General features: G+C 53.2%; 1 protein-coding gene across 8 annotated transcripts in view; it reads right to left on the bottom strand.

The window, feature by feature from the left end:
* PKNOX2 (PBX/knotted 1 homeobox 2) overlaps positions 1-15,271 on the bottom strand; it is a 305,084-nt gene that overhangs the window by 56,927 nt on the left and 232,886 nt on the right. For all 8 annotated transcript variants that reach the window (XM_060160705.1, XM_060160702.1, XM_060160703.1 and 5 more), the window contains one exon: positions 4,179-4,318. In XM_060160705.1, coding sequence (XP_060016688.1) covers positions 4,179-4,318 — 140 coding nt within the window. The remainder of the gene's footprint in view (positions 1-4,178; positions 4,319-15,271) is intronic.

The raw sequence follows: 15,271 nt of genomic DNA, 5'->3' as shown, positions 1-15,271 counted from the left end.
CCATGGTGGATGCAGTTACACCAGGGAAATCGACAGGTGCTACATGAGGGCTCTCCCTCCCCGCTCCCCCCGGAGCCCGTTAGCCAGCACACCGGCCTGGAACCATGGACTATGGACGGGTCCTGCCTCGCCTACTTAAGGAATCCGCTCAACAGGCCCTGCTTTGGTACATGCTCGTCCAAGCTGCTGGGTCTAAGGTATTGTGTAAGGCGCTGGGGATCAGTCAATGAAAACGCATAGACCCTGACTTCATGGAGGTAACGATCTAGTGGTGGAAACAGAACTGATATTAACACAATCGGTTCAATTGTGAGTTAACGCCACAAAGGAGAGACACAGGGTCCTGCAGTCACCTCGCCCTCCGCACCTGATTCGCAGCTCAATTCTCTGGCATTTTTCCTGGAGAAGCAAAGCACAGCTGTCCCCACCCTTCTCTCGCTGTTCCTGCCTCCAGGCCAGCACTTCCTGTCACTAACAGGTAACTTCTGCAGTGCCCGGCGGGCCATTTCCTGGGTCCCCAGACAGTATTTCAGCCTCAGGGGCGGAACCCAGCATGCGCAGAGCCGTCTCAGCAGAGCCCCCTCCTCCCCCACTGCACCTGGCCAGGCCCAGCTCCTGCCACTGTTCTGCTCCCCAGGACATCACGGTTTCCATGGGAACCTACTCACTTCAAAGGGGAATGGCAGAGACTGGAGGGGAGGAGGGACAGTGAAAGCTGGGTCACCCTCACCCTCTTGGCCCCGTCTCTGTGCTGCTGGCAACCTAACCTCCAAGCTCCCCGCCACCTAACACCGTCCAGCCCGCAGCCCACCGGTGGAGAGGTGGGGAGGTGTGGTCCAAGCTACATTTTAACTTCTTGGGGGGAAAACCCCAGGGGTGAGGTGCACCTGCGTTAGGAGAGATCTGAGCTGGGTCCAAGCCTGCGGTCCCCGCTCCATGGGGCCTCCCCTCGGCAGAACCCCTCAGCATTGCTCCTGGGCCACAAACACAATTACCCGCGATGTGCATCCAATCATGGGGTCTGCTCGGATTAGACTGCAATCATTAATCTGAGCGGGAGCTCCCGGCTGCCTTGCTGATTAGCCCAGATGATGCTCTGGTATGATCCAATTAAAGACAGACTCTGCCTCCCTTCCCCCCTCCCCCCACCCCACACGCAGAGTTTCCACATCAGAAAGAACCAATACATTTCATCAACACATCCTCCTACACAAATAAAACCTCAGGGCACCAGGAGGCTCCCTCCCTCTTGTCGCACTGCCCGATGTCGCCCTGCGGGCCTGGCCAGGGAGGGGCCTCCCCCACCTTCCTTCTTCGAAGTAGTTCAGGGAGGGGCCTCGGCGGGGACACCCAAAAGTCAGCGCGGGCACTAATCTCCGTGGAGAGGGGATGCTTACATTTATGGACATGAAATGCCGACTCCCTGAGGTGCTTTGAACAGCCAGGCCGCCCCAGGCGGGCAGATCTAATTAGAATTACCCGACCCTATGGGAGGTGGAGTGTCTCCCCTCAGCCCGCAAGGGCGGTGGAGAGGGCGGCTGGCACTAATGGGAGAGGGGTGGTCATGGGAGACACCCTGGGGGCCCTGGGGCAAGCAGGGCTGCAGAAGAAAGAACTGGGCAAGGGTGCTGATGTCCCTCTGCTCCGTCGTCCTGAGATGCCGGGCAGCCTTGTTTGGCTGGACTGTTGGTGGTACCCAGCCTGGGATTTCTTCTTCATGGTCAGACAGCTGCAGAGATAATTTGCTCAAATGCCATGGGCTGTGAGGTGACAGCCCCGTGGGAGAGGGTGAATCTCAGATGTGGAGGTGAGGCATGTTGGTTGAGGGAAGATCTGGGCCTTTGTACTTCAGGTGACATCATGGTGGACAGCTCCCCTGGGGACGCGGCCCACCTCCTGGCTGGGCCTGGGTGGGGTCTGAGCCTGGGGTCTTGGGAAGGGCTATGGAGCACGTGGAGCCCATTGGCAGGAACAAGGGAACCGTCTGCTTTGTGCCAGACATGGAGTCAGGTGCTGACATGGGCTGTCTCGTCATTCTTGCCGAACCACTGATTAGGTTCTGTCCTGAAACCAACGCTCAGAGAGACGAGTACAAGGAGGAGGTAGGGCTCAAGCCTAGGTTTCCAGAAACTTTATGTTAGGCCACTAATTTGGGGTCTTTCTAGACTAAGATCTGTGCTCACTACAGGTCCCTGCCCCTGGGGGTCCGAGAAGGTGTCAGGAATCCGTCTCCAGTGCGAATATGAATCACCTGGGATCTTGTCAAAGTGCAGATCAGGAATCCTCAGGTCGAGTGGGGCCTGAGATTCTGCGTCTCCAATGAGCTCCCAGGTGACGCGATGCTTCTGGCCCATGGACCACACTTGGGGCAGCAGGGATTTAAAGGGGGTGTGATGACTGTACCCAAAGTCATCAGACCACGGGGCAGTTTTCAGAGGCCAGGCCACTCTCGCTCCCTGCTTCTGTTCCGCCACCAGGCACAAGGTGAGGCTACAGGCCCTGTGCAGCCTCATCTTCCCACGCCCAGCTGCTCTGGCCACTGGCCGTCCTGGGAACACACCAGGCTCTCCTCTGCCGGAAGCTCCTGACCCCCCATTTCTCCTCCTGCTGAGCTCTCTTACTCAGCCTTGAAGATCAGACTCTACTGCTTCCCCCGTGAAGGTTGCTCTGTCAAAGCTCTGACCACTCTATGTTGGTTTCTTGTTTGCATTATGTCTCCATCCCTGGAGAGGCAGGGAATAGCCCATGCATAACCTTTACCTCTTTCCCCTGGAGCCCAGCACAACGCCTCCACGTGGTAATAGCAAGGGTTCAAGGCAAGTGTGAAGGGAGGACAGGAGTGTAGGTCCCATGCTGGGGGCAGGGGAACTGGGGTCCTCCTCAGGGTCTCTGACAGGTCCTGTGACCAGATCCTGGCATTCTTTGGGGCCCAAGGCAGAGGTCTCTATCCACAGGAGCTGGGCCTGGCCTGTGCGCCGGGCAGGCTGGGGCCCGGGAGCTGTGTTATCCAGGCCTTGTGTCAGGATCTAGGGATCAGGGCCCACCGCTTTGGACTCCCAACTGTTGGCATTAGAGGCATTCAGCTCATCTGAGTAACTAAAAATAATGCCAGTGATAATGATCATAACGGCAATAATTACCACCATTGCCATAAAGCCACTGTCATGGGCGGGGCTGGGTGGGCCAGTCCACGTGTGACTGGAGTTAGCGCCCGCTGCAGCGCACGCTTAGCCAGGGGTCGGCCCCACTGCTGATGCACGCGAATGTATGTGCTCACACGAGCGAATGTGAGCAAGGGTCCAGCCTCAACACTGAGTGCTGACTTGGGCATCTTTTCTTAGTGATGTGGGCTCCCCATGGACAAAGGGTGACTGAAATCCCTGCTGGGACCTCACTCAGGTCTGCCCTCAGAGGACCGCATCTTCACCTCAACAACGTACACAGCACAGACCGGAATTTCCCTGAGCCCTTCCCACCCTCTGCTACATTCAGGGCCCAGCCCTGGGTACAAGGGGCTGAGGCAGAGTAAAACGAGGCAAGCCACCTGCTCTCAGCAAACCGCCCATCTCGGGAGGGTGCCAGAGCCTACACAGTCGTGTACAACCTCTGTTGCTAAACACCAAAGGCTACCATGAATCACAGTGTGGGCCAAGCCCCAGCCGCATTAGAGTCGCCTGGAATGCTTGTTAGACATTCGCACCCTCCTCCTACATCTTGACCTACTGATTCAGCATTTCTGAGCACGGAGTCCAGATACATGTGTTCTGACGAGCGCTCCCGGTGGTTTCCAGGCGTACTAAAGCTTTGCTCACAACCGAGTCCTGGATGGCGAGTGCTGGAATGAAGGCGACGACGGGGCACGTGGGCCAGGACAGTCCCGAGGCAGCTGCCCGTTTACTGAGTGGAGGGCTCTGATGCTCGTCAGGGCTCATCTCCCCAGCTGGGCTGAGGAAGAGGCCCTCCTGGAAGACACAGCCCAGGCCTCATCTCCCTCCCTGGACAATTCCTGCATGGCCAGCTGAGGGCTCTCTGGAGTGACTTCAGAGAGAAGGGACCTGGCCCTGGCTACTGGCTTCCATGAGCCCACCTGCTGGCCTGCACTCACATCTCTCATGGCTGAGCTGGGCCTGAGGCCACTTGGGGGCTCCTGCGCATGGCCCGGCTGAAGTGTCTCCTACCTGTACACAGCTCGCTTGTCAGCCTCCAGCTGGGCCTGGGGGTCGATGGGGGCACTGGGCACAGGTGTGCTGGCAGCAGCCGAGGGTGCGGCGATGTGGACAGCCTGGGCCTTAGAGGGGGCCTGAGCGGTCGCCGTCATCTGCAGAGACAGAGAGGAGGCGTGGGTTAGTAGGGCCAGGACCACTGGTTCCCCGGCTGGAACTGTGAGGTCCACCTCGTCCTGTGGGGTGTGTGTGTGGATAAGAGAACGTGCACGAGAGAAATGTGAGGGTATAACGAGCGTCCATTTGTACATATGCTGCAGTGGGAGGAAAGCTGGTGTTTCCTCAAATGAGAAAATTCTGGGGAACGATTTAGGACCATCCAAAATCAGGTGGTGTGGAAGTGAGCTCACTTTAAAAGCGACGTAGAGGGGCTGGGGGCCTAGATGGGGAGGGCGGGAGGGAGGCTCAAGAGGGAGGGGATATGGGGATCTGTGTGTACATTCAGCTGGTTCACTTTGTTGTACAGCAGAAACCAACACAACATTGTAAAGCAATTATACTCCAATAAAGATGTAAAAAAATAAAATAAAAGTGATGGTTCTTAATGCAAATTAAGGTGGTGGGCTCTGGCCAGAAGCAGAAAAAGACAGAATGATGAACCTTCAAATTGTGCTTATGAGTCACTTGGGCTGTACTGGGCAGTGTTAGGTTTGATTTGATGACTTTGGAGAGCAGGAAAAAAATAGCTGAGTCAGTTCTCAACTGGGCAGAGGTTTATCCCTTTTAACACAAGCCAGAGGTAACTTTTAATGGTTTTGACTGACAGTTGAGTGTTCTGCAAATTTGGTTTACCTGGGCACTTGAAGATAAGCAGGTTGTAGTGACGATGAACAGATTTCTGTTCTTAGCCATAACAAATATTTAGCGTAGTGGTTCTCCTCCTATGTTACATGTTTTTGAAGGTGCCCCTGGGTTCCCAAGTTTGTGCCAATCAGAGCACCTTTTAAAAATATATTCTATATTGGACTTTCCGTATAAGATTTCATTTAAAGAAATGGTTAAATGGCTTTTAAATTTTGGGTAACCATCATAACAGAACTTAATGCTTTTATATTTTATTTTCCTTAAATGGATCCCTGAAATGTCACGTGTGGTGACATGCCTCAACTATTGCTTTCCTCCAACCGGCCCACAGAGCCTGACAGCTCTCACCCACTGTGTTCTTGGACTTGACGCCCTTGTCTGCCTCCCGAGCTAATACCTTGTTCACACCTTCATCCCCGGCACCCAACTGACACAGACTGGATGCTTAGTGTTTGCTTAGAAAATGAATGAGGGAATGAACAAGTGAACACACCTTGAAAGAATCGTATACTTCACAGCTGGAAAGTTTATCATATGATCTAGGTCCCTGCTTTCTGGAAGAAAGAGTACTGTACTTCCACGAATACAAGCACAAAACACTTGCTGTCTCATTTTCTTCATTAGATCTCTGTTCACGTGCCACATCTTCACAGTAAACTAGAGTCCCTCTGCCCCTGCTATCCCCTTACTCTGCCTTATTTCACAGCCCTTATTATGACTATATATTTCATAGCCCTTATCATGACCAGATACTATATATCTACTTGCTAAGTTATTTTCTCTCCCACCTCCAACTCAAATGTAAGCTTAAAGAGGGCTGGTTAACAGTTGTGTTCCGAGGGTCTAGAATAGCCTGGCACTAGTCAATGCTCAACAAATATTTGTTAAGTGAATGAATTAATGAGTGATGGGTGGTAAATAAAATTGAGACTATAAAAGAAATATACTCTATCCCCATCATTTTTTGTTAGGAAGAAATATCCTTGTCACTGTTAGCTGAGCTGGGGGAACTTTCCCAAACTCAGTGCTAGACAGAGCATCATGGTACCTTGAGGCCAGCAGGGCACCATGCTTGACTCTTACTGTCTCCTGTTAATAGCTTTTTGACTTTGAGCAAATCCCTCAACTTTCCTAAGTTCCTCCTTTTCATCAGTAAGCAAACTGGTGTCCTTTTAGGATTCATGAGTATTAAAGAGGTGCTATAAGGAAGAAAGTAGAAACAAATGCTGTTCTAATTTTCAAAATACAGAAATAAGGTGGAATCAGACAAACTAAGTATACTTCTAATCTTCACATTGATCTGGGCTAGTTTCTTTAATTCACCAATGCAACTTTCCCAATACTTCTCAAGTCGCCACCATGTACTAGGCACTGGGGTGACTAGGATGAATGCCTGCTATAATGGAGCCCAGTTCTGGGTTTAACATGATCACTGAGCTGGCAGATCAGGAAAATGGTAGACATTTTCATTTCCATGGTGTAAATGACCTCAGCAAGGTACCTCCCATGATATCCTCGTGGAAAACATGGAGCGACGTGGTCTGGTGGACAATTGTGTGGATTAGGAAGCTACACCCAAAGGATGACAATTAGAGGAGAGATGTCAGAGGGAGGAGGGCTTCTAGGAGATGCCACATGCTTTCTCCTCAACTCTCTTCAATATTTTTATCAGTGATTTAGAGGATGTCTGAAGAAACGCTCAACAAACTTATGGGTGACGTGAAACCGGAATCCGAATGATCTTTACAGATTTTGGCAACGTGCTAAGTCTAATAAGATTAATTCTCGTCTAATAAGTTGGAATTTAACACTTCCAACACTTCAGCCAAAAAAAAAAAACATCGATAATATAAGTGCAGAAGAGGAGAGACATCGTTTAGCAGCACCTTTCAGTTGACGGAAGGCTCAGTATGTCCACAGTGTACTGTGTCTGTCAAACAAACAAACAAACAAACAAAAACCCCAAACTGATCCTCTGTGAGGACCCATCAGCAGAGGCACAGCTCACACAAAGCTTCCAGCCCCACCTACTAAGCTGAGACAGGTGCAGGGAAGTACACTCAGAGGAGAGTGGACCAGGCTGCTCAAGGGATTCTGAGGAATATTTGCAGGGATCTGCAATGTTAAGGAAGATTTGGGGGATGGGAGGGAGATGGAGGGACGTGAGAGCCCCCTTTGAATATCTGAATGAGGGATTAGATTGTGTCAGTTCTGTTCTGTATGCCCTAAAGCGTCAAACTACAACCGATGCTTTACATCTGTAAAATGCAGAGACACATTTGGGCTCAACCCAAATAGTAAGTTTCCAAGCCTCTGAGCTCTCCAAGGCTGGGCTGGGCTGCCTCCCGGAAGTGGTGAGTTTTCACTGGTGCAGGGGCCAAGCAGAGACTCCCGCGGAGGCGATGGACGCTCTCTAGCTGGGTGGGCTGGCGTAGGTGACATCTGAAGTCCCTTCTAACAGTGCCAGGCTCGGACGCCATGAGGGTGCTTTCATGACCACTGCCCACCCCCAGGGTTGGCGTGGGGCTCAGATTAGATGACGTACGGTGTGTAAAAGTGCTTTGGAAACTCTATAAAGCTTTCCCCATGTGGAGGGGTGATTGTAGCTCTTCAACTCCAGCACGTGCATCTTTCATAAAGCAATGCACGGCTACGTGCACGGCTCGTTTAAGCATAAAATACAGGGTAGGCTGGTGTGCTCTGCTCTGCTCAGTCCACTAAGGGTGAATTTCCTCGTGTCCTTGAAGGAATCCACAAGGGGTTTCTATGCAGATGAGCTTCTAGGAGTGGGAGGACTGAGGGGAGGGGCTCCTTTTCCTCTCACCTCCCCTTTCTAGACAGGACTCTGGGGGAAGGTGTGGCCAAAAGCCCAGCTGGGGCCCAGAGGAAAGTGTAAAGTCTGTCATACAGAGGGAAGTAAGTCAGAAAGAGAAAGACAAATACCGTATGCTAACACATATATATGGAATCTAAGAAAAAAAAAAAAGGTCATGAGGAGCCTAGGGGTAAGATGCGAATAAAGACACAGACCTACTAGAGAATGGACTTGAGGATATGGGGAGGTGGAAGGGTAAGCTGTGACAAAGTGAGAGAGTGGCATGGACATATATACACTACCAAATGTAAAATAGATAGCTAGTGGGAAGTAGCCGCATAGCACAGGGAGATCAGCTGGGTGCTTTGTGACTGCCTGGAGGGGTGGGATAGGGAGGGTGGGAGGGAGGGAGACACAAGAGGGAAGAGACATGGGAACATATGTATAACTGATTCACTTTGTTATAAAGCAGAAACTAACACACCATTGTAAAGCAATTATACTCCAATAAAGATGTAAAAAAAAAAAAGCGGTCACTTGTCAGCATCCCAAGCGCCGGCCCCAGCTGAGAGGCTGTTACTGGGGCTCAGAGAGCCGGGACGGGGGAGAAGAGAGCAGAGCTGGCCTGAGGAGGACGATGGTTCAAATTTATTTAGCTCCTGGGGGCCAGTTCAGCAAACTCTGCATTTCCTCCAGGTTGGGAGAATGTTTATCTTCAAATAGATTTCTTCTTCTAGCCAGAGACACCCATTTCTCAAGAACTGGAGCTCAGAGGGAGAGGCCCGCAGCTGCCCCAGGGCCCGGGAGCAGGGGGATGAGGGTGTCGGGTGGTGAGGTTTTGGGGGAAGTTTCTAGGCCTAAAGAACAGAAGCGGGGGGAGAGGCTGGACAGATGGAGGGCGGAGATCCCATGCTCTGGCCTATGAAAGCCAACTGGTAAATTGTCAGGAATTTTGCAAGCCGGTTGATATCATATCGGTAGCCTGAAGCTGACCATGGTGGGAGTAATTACACCACAGAAACTGGCAAAGGCTGCAAATCAATCCTCTTTCTAACCCCCAACCAGAGAGCTGGTTGTTAAACATTTATCAGCACACCACTAGTGTCAGAGTTTCTCTCCAGGTAACTTTCTCCTATTCTCCTCGATCTGGCATATGAAGAAACTACACTCTATGAGGCCACTTGGTGTGCCCACAGCTGGTCTCAGACCCGGAGCCTTCCTCCAAGGACGGCACCGGACATCCTACCCAGGCAGGCTGTGAGGCTTGATTAAGAGAATAGGATAACGACTAGCGGGTGGGGAAGGATGGCAGCATTCCCCAGGAGGCCCTGCCCGCTGGGAGCTGCGGTACTGGGTCCAGAACCTACACAGGGTCCTTGCCGTCCTCCTGCCTCCCATAGATGCTCTAGCCACTGGACTCTTCTCTAACATCCAGCTGGAACCAGCCCTGCATTAAGCTGGGAGCAAAAGGGCCCTGTCCAGATTCTCAGTTTGTGACCCCTTGAGATGAAAGTTCCTGATGCCCTGCAGGGGCTGGGAGATCCAGCCTCTCCGACAGTCTAGTCTGGCCAGGAAAATGAGCAGGGGATGCTGTGTGGTGTGGTTTACAAGGTGCTCACCTGCCTACCTAGTCGCCCTCACTGACACTGAAACGCCCCACTGATACTTTCCTTCCTGCTAAGGCTCGCCCTTTCCCAGTTGTAGGGGAGAGTGGCACGTTGTGTTCCAACAAGCTAATGAAGTCTCTCCCTGGGGGCTCACGTCCAACAGGGATCCCGTGCAATGGGTTGGTGGCACTCCCATTTTACATATGAGAAAACAGAAGCCACTGCAGCAGAGAAATTGCTGGAGACCACAGACAGTTTCTGCCGAGGCTGAGACAGGAACCAAGGGCTTTCTGACTAAATCACACTGCGGGAGTGATCGTATTTAATTACTTTTCTTTGAAGAGGAGAATAGGAAGACTTTTCCCCTGGGTGGAAAGGGGCAGAAGGGGAAGGGCACTAGCGTCAGATGGAGTGTCACTCCCCAGCATCAGGCTCTGGGTCTCCCTCGAGCCCACCCATCCTGTCGCCGGCCCCCATCTCTCCAGCCCCCAAAAGACCTCACAGATCAACTCCCCAAACACTGGTCGTGCCAGAAACAGTGCTTCCGGTGGAACCCAAGTAGGAAGCGCAGGGTGGTTTGTTAACTGACGGTGGCTCAGTGCAACTGTGTTCGCCTCCCTGACCGCGCAGGGCTTCAAGCTTCAGGGCGCACAGACCTGCAGCGGCCGCCTTCCGCCAGCTGCCACGGAGAGCTCCTCCCTTCTGCTCCTGGGAGGTGGGAGCAGGTGGCTCAGATGGGGGATACTGCCAGGGTCTTTCTAGCACCCCAGGGAGGGAGTGTGCACGAGACATTGGCATCAGATAAAACGGATTCCCGCCTTTGCCACTCGCTTAGCCGACCTTGGACATGTACCCTTGCCTCTCCGGGTTTCAGTTTACTCATCTCTGAGATGGCACTGACGCTCCCGACCTCTCACCACTGTCGTGAGGTTGGCTGCCTCCCTCAGTGGATGTGGCTGAGCATCAGCTACGGGTCAGGGCCCTCTGCTCTGGGCTTCCAGGCCCCGAGGACACCGTTCAGCCACGTCTGCCCACTTGCCTCTCCCTCCACTAGATTGGGGCATCCTGGAGGGCAGGGACCACATCTGTTGTAGCCCCAGCTGCAGCCCCAGAGTCTGAGACAGAGTGTCCACAGCACCTACGGGATGCAGGGATGACTGGTGTGGAGTGGGTGGGCCTTCCCATCCATTGATACCTTTTCAGCTGCACATGGACCCTCTTGACCCCGAATGCCTCAGGCCACAACAGAGAAGTCACAGTCCCCGACCACATATTTATTGGGAGTGGTGGGCATCCAGCCCAGAGCTGGTCAATCCTTCTGATCCAGGGTCCTCATCTACACATTGGGAGTAGTCATAGCTAAGGTGCAGGGTAGTCAGCCTTAAATGAGACAATGTATGCAAAGCAGCGGGCCTTCATATGTTCTCAGTGCACGGTGGTTACCGTTAACATAATCCCTGCAGCCAGCAGCCTGCGGCCCACACTCCAGTTGGCCACTTTTGCTTCCGCTACCTGTGCTGCCCTGGGAGTCCTGACCCTGCTGAAGGAACCCTCTCTCCCATAAGCACCCAGAGAAGTGGGCGAGGCATGGGCCCCGGCATAGGGAGAGGGGCCGTGGTATCGTGGAAGGAGACGTTACCCATCGCTAGCAATGTCACCTTGGACTAATGGCTCAGTTCCTCTGAGCCTCAGTTTCCCTCTCAGGTAAACATGGAGCTAACAATACCTCTCGCCAGGCCTACAGTGACCATATGTGAGGGTACATTATTGCGCACCCCGGAGGCTCAGTGAATCTCGGTTTCTAAGCATTTTTAATGCTTCTTTTTGCTAGCCTTGTCCTCTGAATCCAAACCCCACTGCCTGTCCACACCCGGCCCCAGACACCCTGGCACCTACACCTCCCATGTCCCCCTGCGTACACCTGTCCCCCTGCAGCAGCCCTGATCTTTACGACGCGTACATCCATGCACCTCCCACAGGTCCTTTCTGCAAACCCTGGGCAACCTAGGTCTGCACCTTGCCGGCATGACTCAGCACAGACACCCCTCCTAAGGGGACACCCCTCTTCTGACCTGGCAGGGTGCGGGTTGCCCATCCCCAGAGCTGGCCCACCAGGCCAGGGAAGCCTTGTGTTCTGAGAACATGGGGGGCTGCACAGGCCCAGCCCACTAGGGGCCGCTGAGGCTCCAACAGGGCAGGGCTGGGCTGGGCTGAGCTGGGCTGAGCTGGGCTGGGCCTGCCAGGGGGGCTGACGCTCCCTGAAGGGCCAGGGCAAGCCAGTAGAGCCAGATCTGGTTTCCTCGCAACCAGGAGAGAGTCCAAGGACCTGGGATGAGGTCAGGGCTTGAAGCCATTTAGTAAATATCAGGTTTGGCCTGAACAGGTGGGGGGCACAACGGATGGTTTTTGGGGGAGGGCACAGCCCACAGGGCGCCCCAGGCCGGGACCTGCTAACGGACTCAGGCTTGTCTCCGGTACAGCACCCCACCCCTTGCCCGCACCCCAGCAGACCCTCCTGCGTGTGGGTGCCTGAACCCACCCGATGCTTTACATCTTTATGCCTTTGCATCTGGGGCTGCCTCAGCAGGACCTGTCCACGCCTCCCCACCCTGCCCCCCCCAACCCCCCATCACATGCAATCCTACCCCTCTTTCAAGACTCACCTGGAGGCAGCATCAGCTCTCCCAGGAAGCCTTTCCCAGTCCTCCACACCTCCTGCCCAGGTAGCCTGGACCCCCGCCTTATCTGCCTGTGCGTCAAACCTTAAACCCCATAACACTTCGGGCCCCCATTTGTCTGTCTCCCTGAGTGGACTGGATTCCCAGCTCCCATCATCATGCCTGGCTCCCATGGGGTCCCAGCATGTTTGTTAAATGACTGAATGACCGACTGGTTGAGGAAATGAGAGAGTGATGTGTTAAAAGGCTCAGGGATCCAGAGGAGTCAACCATGGCTCCTCCAAATACCCCCCAACCCAGTCAGCCCAGGGACAGGAAGGGCCGGAGGCTGAGAAGGGCAGCCCGATTTCGCTGAAAGAGCCTCCTGGAACAGCAGGCCTGGGTCACCTACATTCTCATCCCAGGACCGACCAGATAGAACAAACCACAGGAAAGTTACTTCGTGGTGTAAAATGGGGGTCTTAAGCAATCAATTAACTTAAAAGGGTTTGTAGGCAGTGGTTTACAAAATGAGGCTTGAAAGTGTTTGCCGCCCTGCCTGCACTTCTGCGGGTTGCTGACCCGTGGCTAAAGGGACGAAGGCTGTGGACTTTCACCTCCCAGCTTCGTGCACTTTCCTGGGCGCAGTCTTTCCCATCCGTCTCTGGAGGACCCCTCGCTTGTATAATAGTCCCACACCAGTGAGTTCCAGTATGTTTGTGTATGTGTGTAAGGGAGTGTGTTTACAGCTAGAAACACATACTTGATATGCCTTTTGTGTTCCCAATACAAAGGAGAGTAATTAAAGTTCAATCCAATCTTGGCTACTGGAGCCGTACAGAAGATAGAGTGAAAAAATCAATGTCAGGGTCATGGGTGAAAGAAAGCTGGAAAACACCATTGGACTTTTCACACCCACACTCGCAACAACCCGGTGAGGCAGGGAGGGCAGAAGTTATTCCCACTTTACCGATGCAGAATGGCCCCAAATAAGCTCCACTAGGGCGGGAACTATTAATTCTGTGTCCCCGGCACGTGGCACAGGGTCTGCAAGACCCACAGAAAGCACCTGATGTTTATGAAACGGCTGAGTGAGTGAAAGAAATAGTGCTGTAATTACTTGTCCACATTTGTGTAGTTCATCAGCAGCGCAGTGGGTTCCTGAATTTCTACCGCACTGAGTTGACTCAGCCCGCGCTTCCTCCTCCAAACCACAGACTCCAAAGACAACACGCAACGAGGGCCGTGCTCACCCATCCCCCCCCGCCGGGCTACGCAGGCACCGGAGCTCCTAGCAGATCAACCGGAAAGGGGGGCAAAGCAGGTTCCAGCTCCTTAGGCCCGCTGCTGATGGATCACCTGTTCCTGATTTATTTTAAGCTTTGTCTACTCGGGCCATTAACTATTTTTGTAGCTGTTTAAAGCACTCATTCTGCTTGGAAGCAAGAGGATAGACAAAAATGTCTGTGTTTTTTGGGTAAATATAAGCATTCAGGTAGGAAGTTCATCAAATAAAAACCCTAAACAAGGCCATGAGAGAGAGCGTTTCTTCCAGCGAAGTCCTGTTCCTAGCCCACTGTCTCCTAAATGAGGCATAAGGCCCCACAGTCAGACCCAAAGGCTATTTTTGCCTTTGCCACGCTGAAGAATCCAGGTCTGGTGTGAGCTGGAGTTGAGGGACACGTCCAGTTTAAAGACATGGGTGGCCCAAGCAGGCCAGAGAGAGAGGTCACTGTGCACAGAGAGAAGAAAGGCCCAGCAGAAGATAAAAAAGAAAGAGAAGAGTCCGTTTTGATGAGTCAAAGTGAGGGAAGCCAGGTCACCCATAGCGTCCCTGGGGTGTTGGCCCCAGGGGCAGAGGGAGCCGTCAATCACAGCCACAGAAAAGGCTTAGAGGGACTCTCAAAGCTGTGGAATTAACTCTATTGCTGCAGAGCCAATGTGTCTCACCAGCAGCTGAACAGGAGGCCCTTCGAGGCAGGGGGCTCCAGCCCTTAAAGGGATGAGAGGAATGTAAAGTGTGAAAACATCTGAACCCGCTTCTGCCCGGCCCAGCTGCATGGCCTGGAAAGGGGGGCGGGATTCACAGCCAGGGGCCCCAGCCCCCTCCTTCCCCCTCCCCCTCCCCCTCCGGTTAATGAAACCAGCATGGGGATCCTAATAACTGATCAAAGCCCATCCAGCTTCCCCAGATGTCTGCTCCCCTGGCTCCGTGCAGAGGGGGAATGATGCCAGGACAGGGAGGGAAAGAAGGTACTCAGAGGGCAAGAGAGACGGGTCTGACCTCCCCCGACACGGCTGGCCCAGCCTTAGCCTTCCTGGTACAAGATGGGTATCTCCAAGCACAGCGTCCTGCGCTCCTGAACACCGTTCTCCTGGCTCTGAGGGTTGCAGAAGGATGCAGGGGGACAGAGGGTCCCAAGCAAGTGCTTGACTTCCTTCTGAAATGAGCTTCCCATACTGGTCCTGGACTGAGAGTTTTGCCTTTCTTGCCTCCCTCTGGTCAATAACAAGGCTGCATCCTTGGTGAATTACCACCAGAACACTTTTAATATCGCCCATCGTGACGTCATGCTACGTAAGCACCCAGCTACTCGCTGGTGCTTCCTAATCCAAACTGTGAACTGAGTGCCCACATTCATACGGGGCTGTGCCTAGTGGCTCAGGCTGGATCCTGCTAGGATTTCTGCTTTCTAGTCAAATGCTCAGGCGGCCCACATGCTGGGGACACGCAGACAGAGGAGCACTGAATACATACACATATAGACCAGATAAAATGTTTGTCTTGCCTATAAGCCAAGGGCAAAGGTATTTGTGGAACAGCAGGTATGTGTCTGTGTTTGCGGAAGAGTCGGGGGAGGTTACTGATAGCAGGAGTTTGTGCGTGTCGTATGGAGGGGGGTGTTTAAGGTGAGGGTAGGGAAGCTGCTGCCTCCTCCAGTAAACCTAACAGTTTCCTAAAATTGCTGGTGGAGCTACAGAGGGAGAACTCTGCTTGGTGGGTGGTGTTGCCCATGGAGTGTTACAGGAAATGGGAGAACCTGAATGACATTTCAGAGGTGGAGAGAGTGCATGGATGACGTGAGAGGGTGGTGGTGTTACCACGAAAATTCTGGGAGGGAGACTGGAGTGGTACTTTCCGGGAGAGGGGGACAATAGCAGAGG

Source organism: Lagenorhynchus albirostris, chromosome 9 (genome assembly GCF_949774975.1).
Source record: "Lagenorhynchus albirostris chromosome 9, mLagAlb1.1, whole genome shotgun sequence".
Taxonomy (NCBI): domain Eukaryota; kingdom Metazoa; phylum Chordata; class Mammalia; order Artiodactyla; family Delphinidae; genus Lagenorhynchus; species Lagenorhynchus albirostris.
The sequence above is the reverse complement of the archived record's forward strand: the minus strand, read 5'-3'. Positions and strand labels throughout refer to the sequence as shown.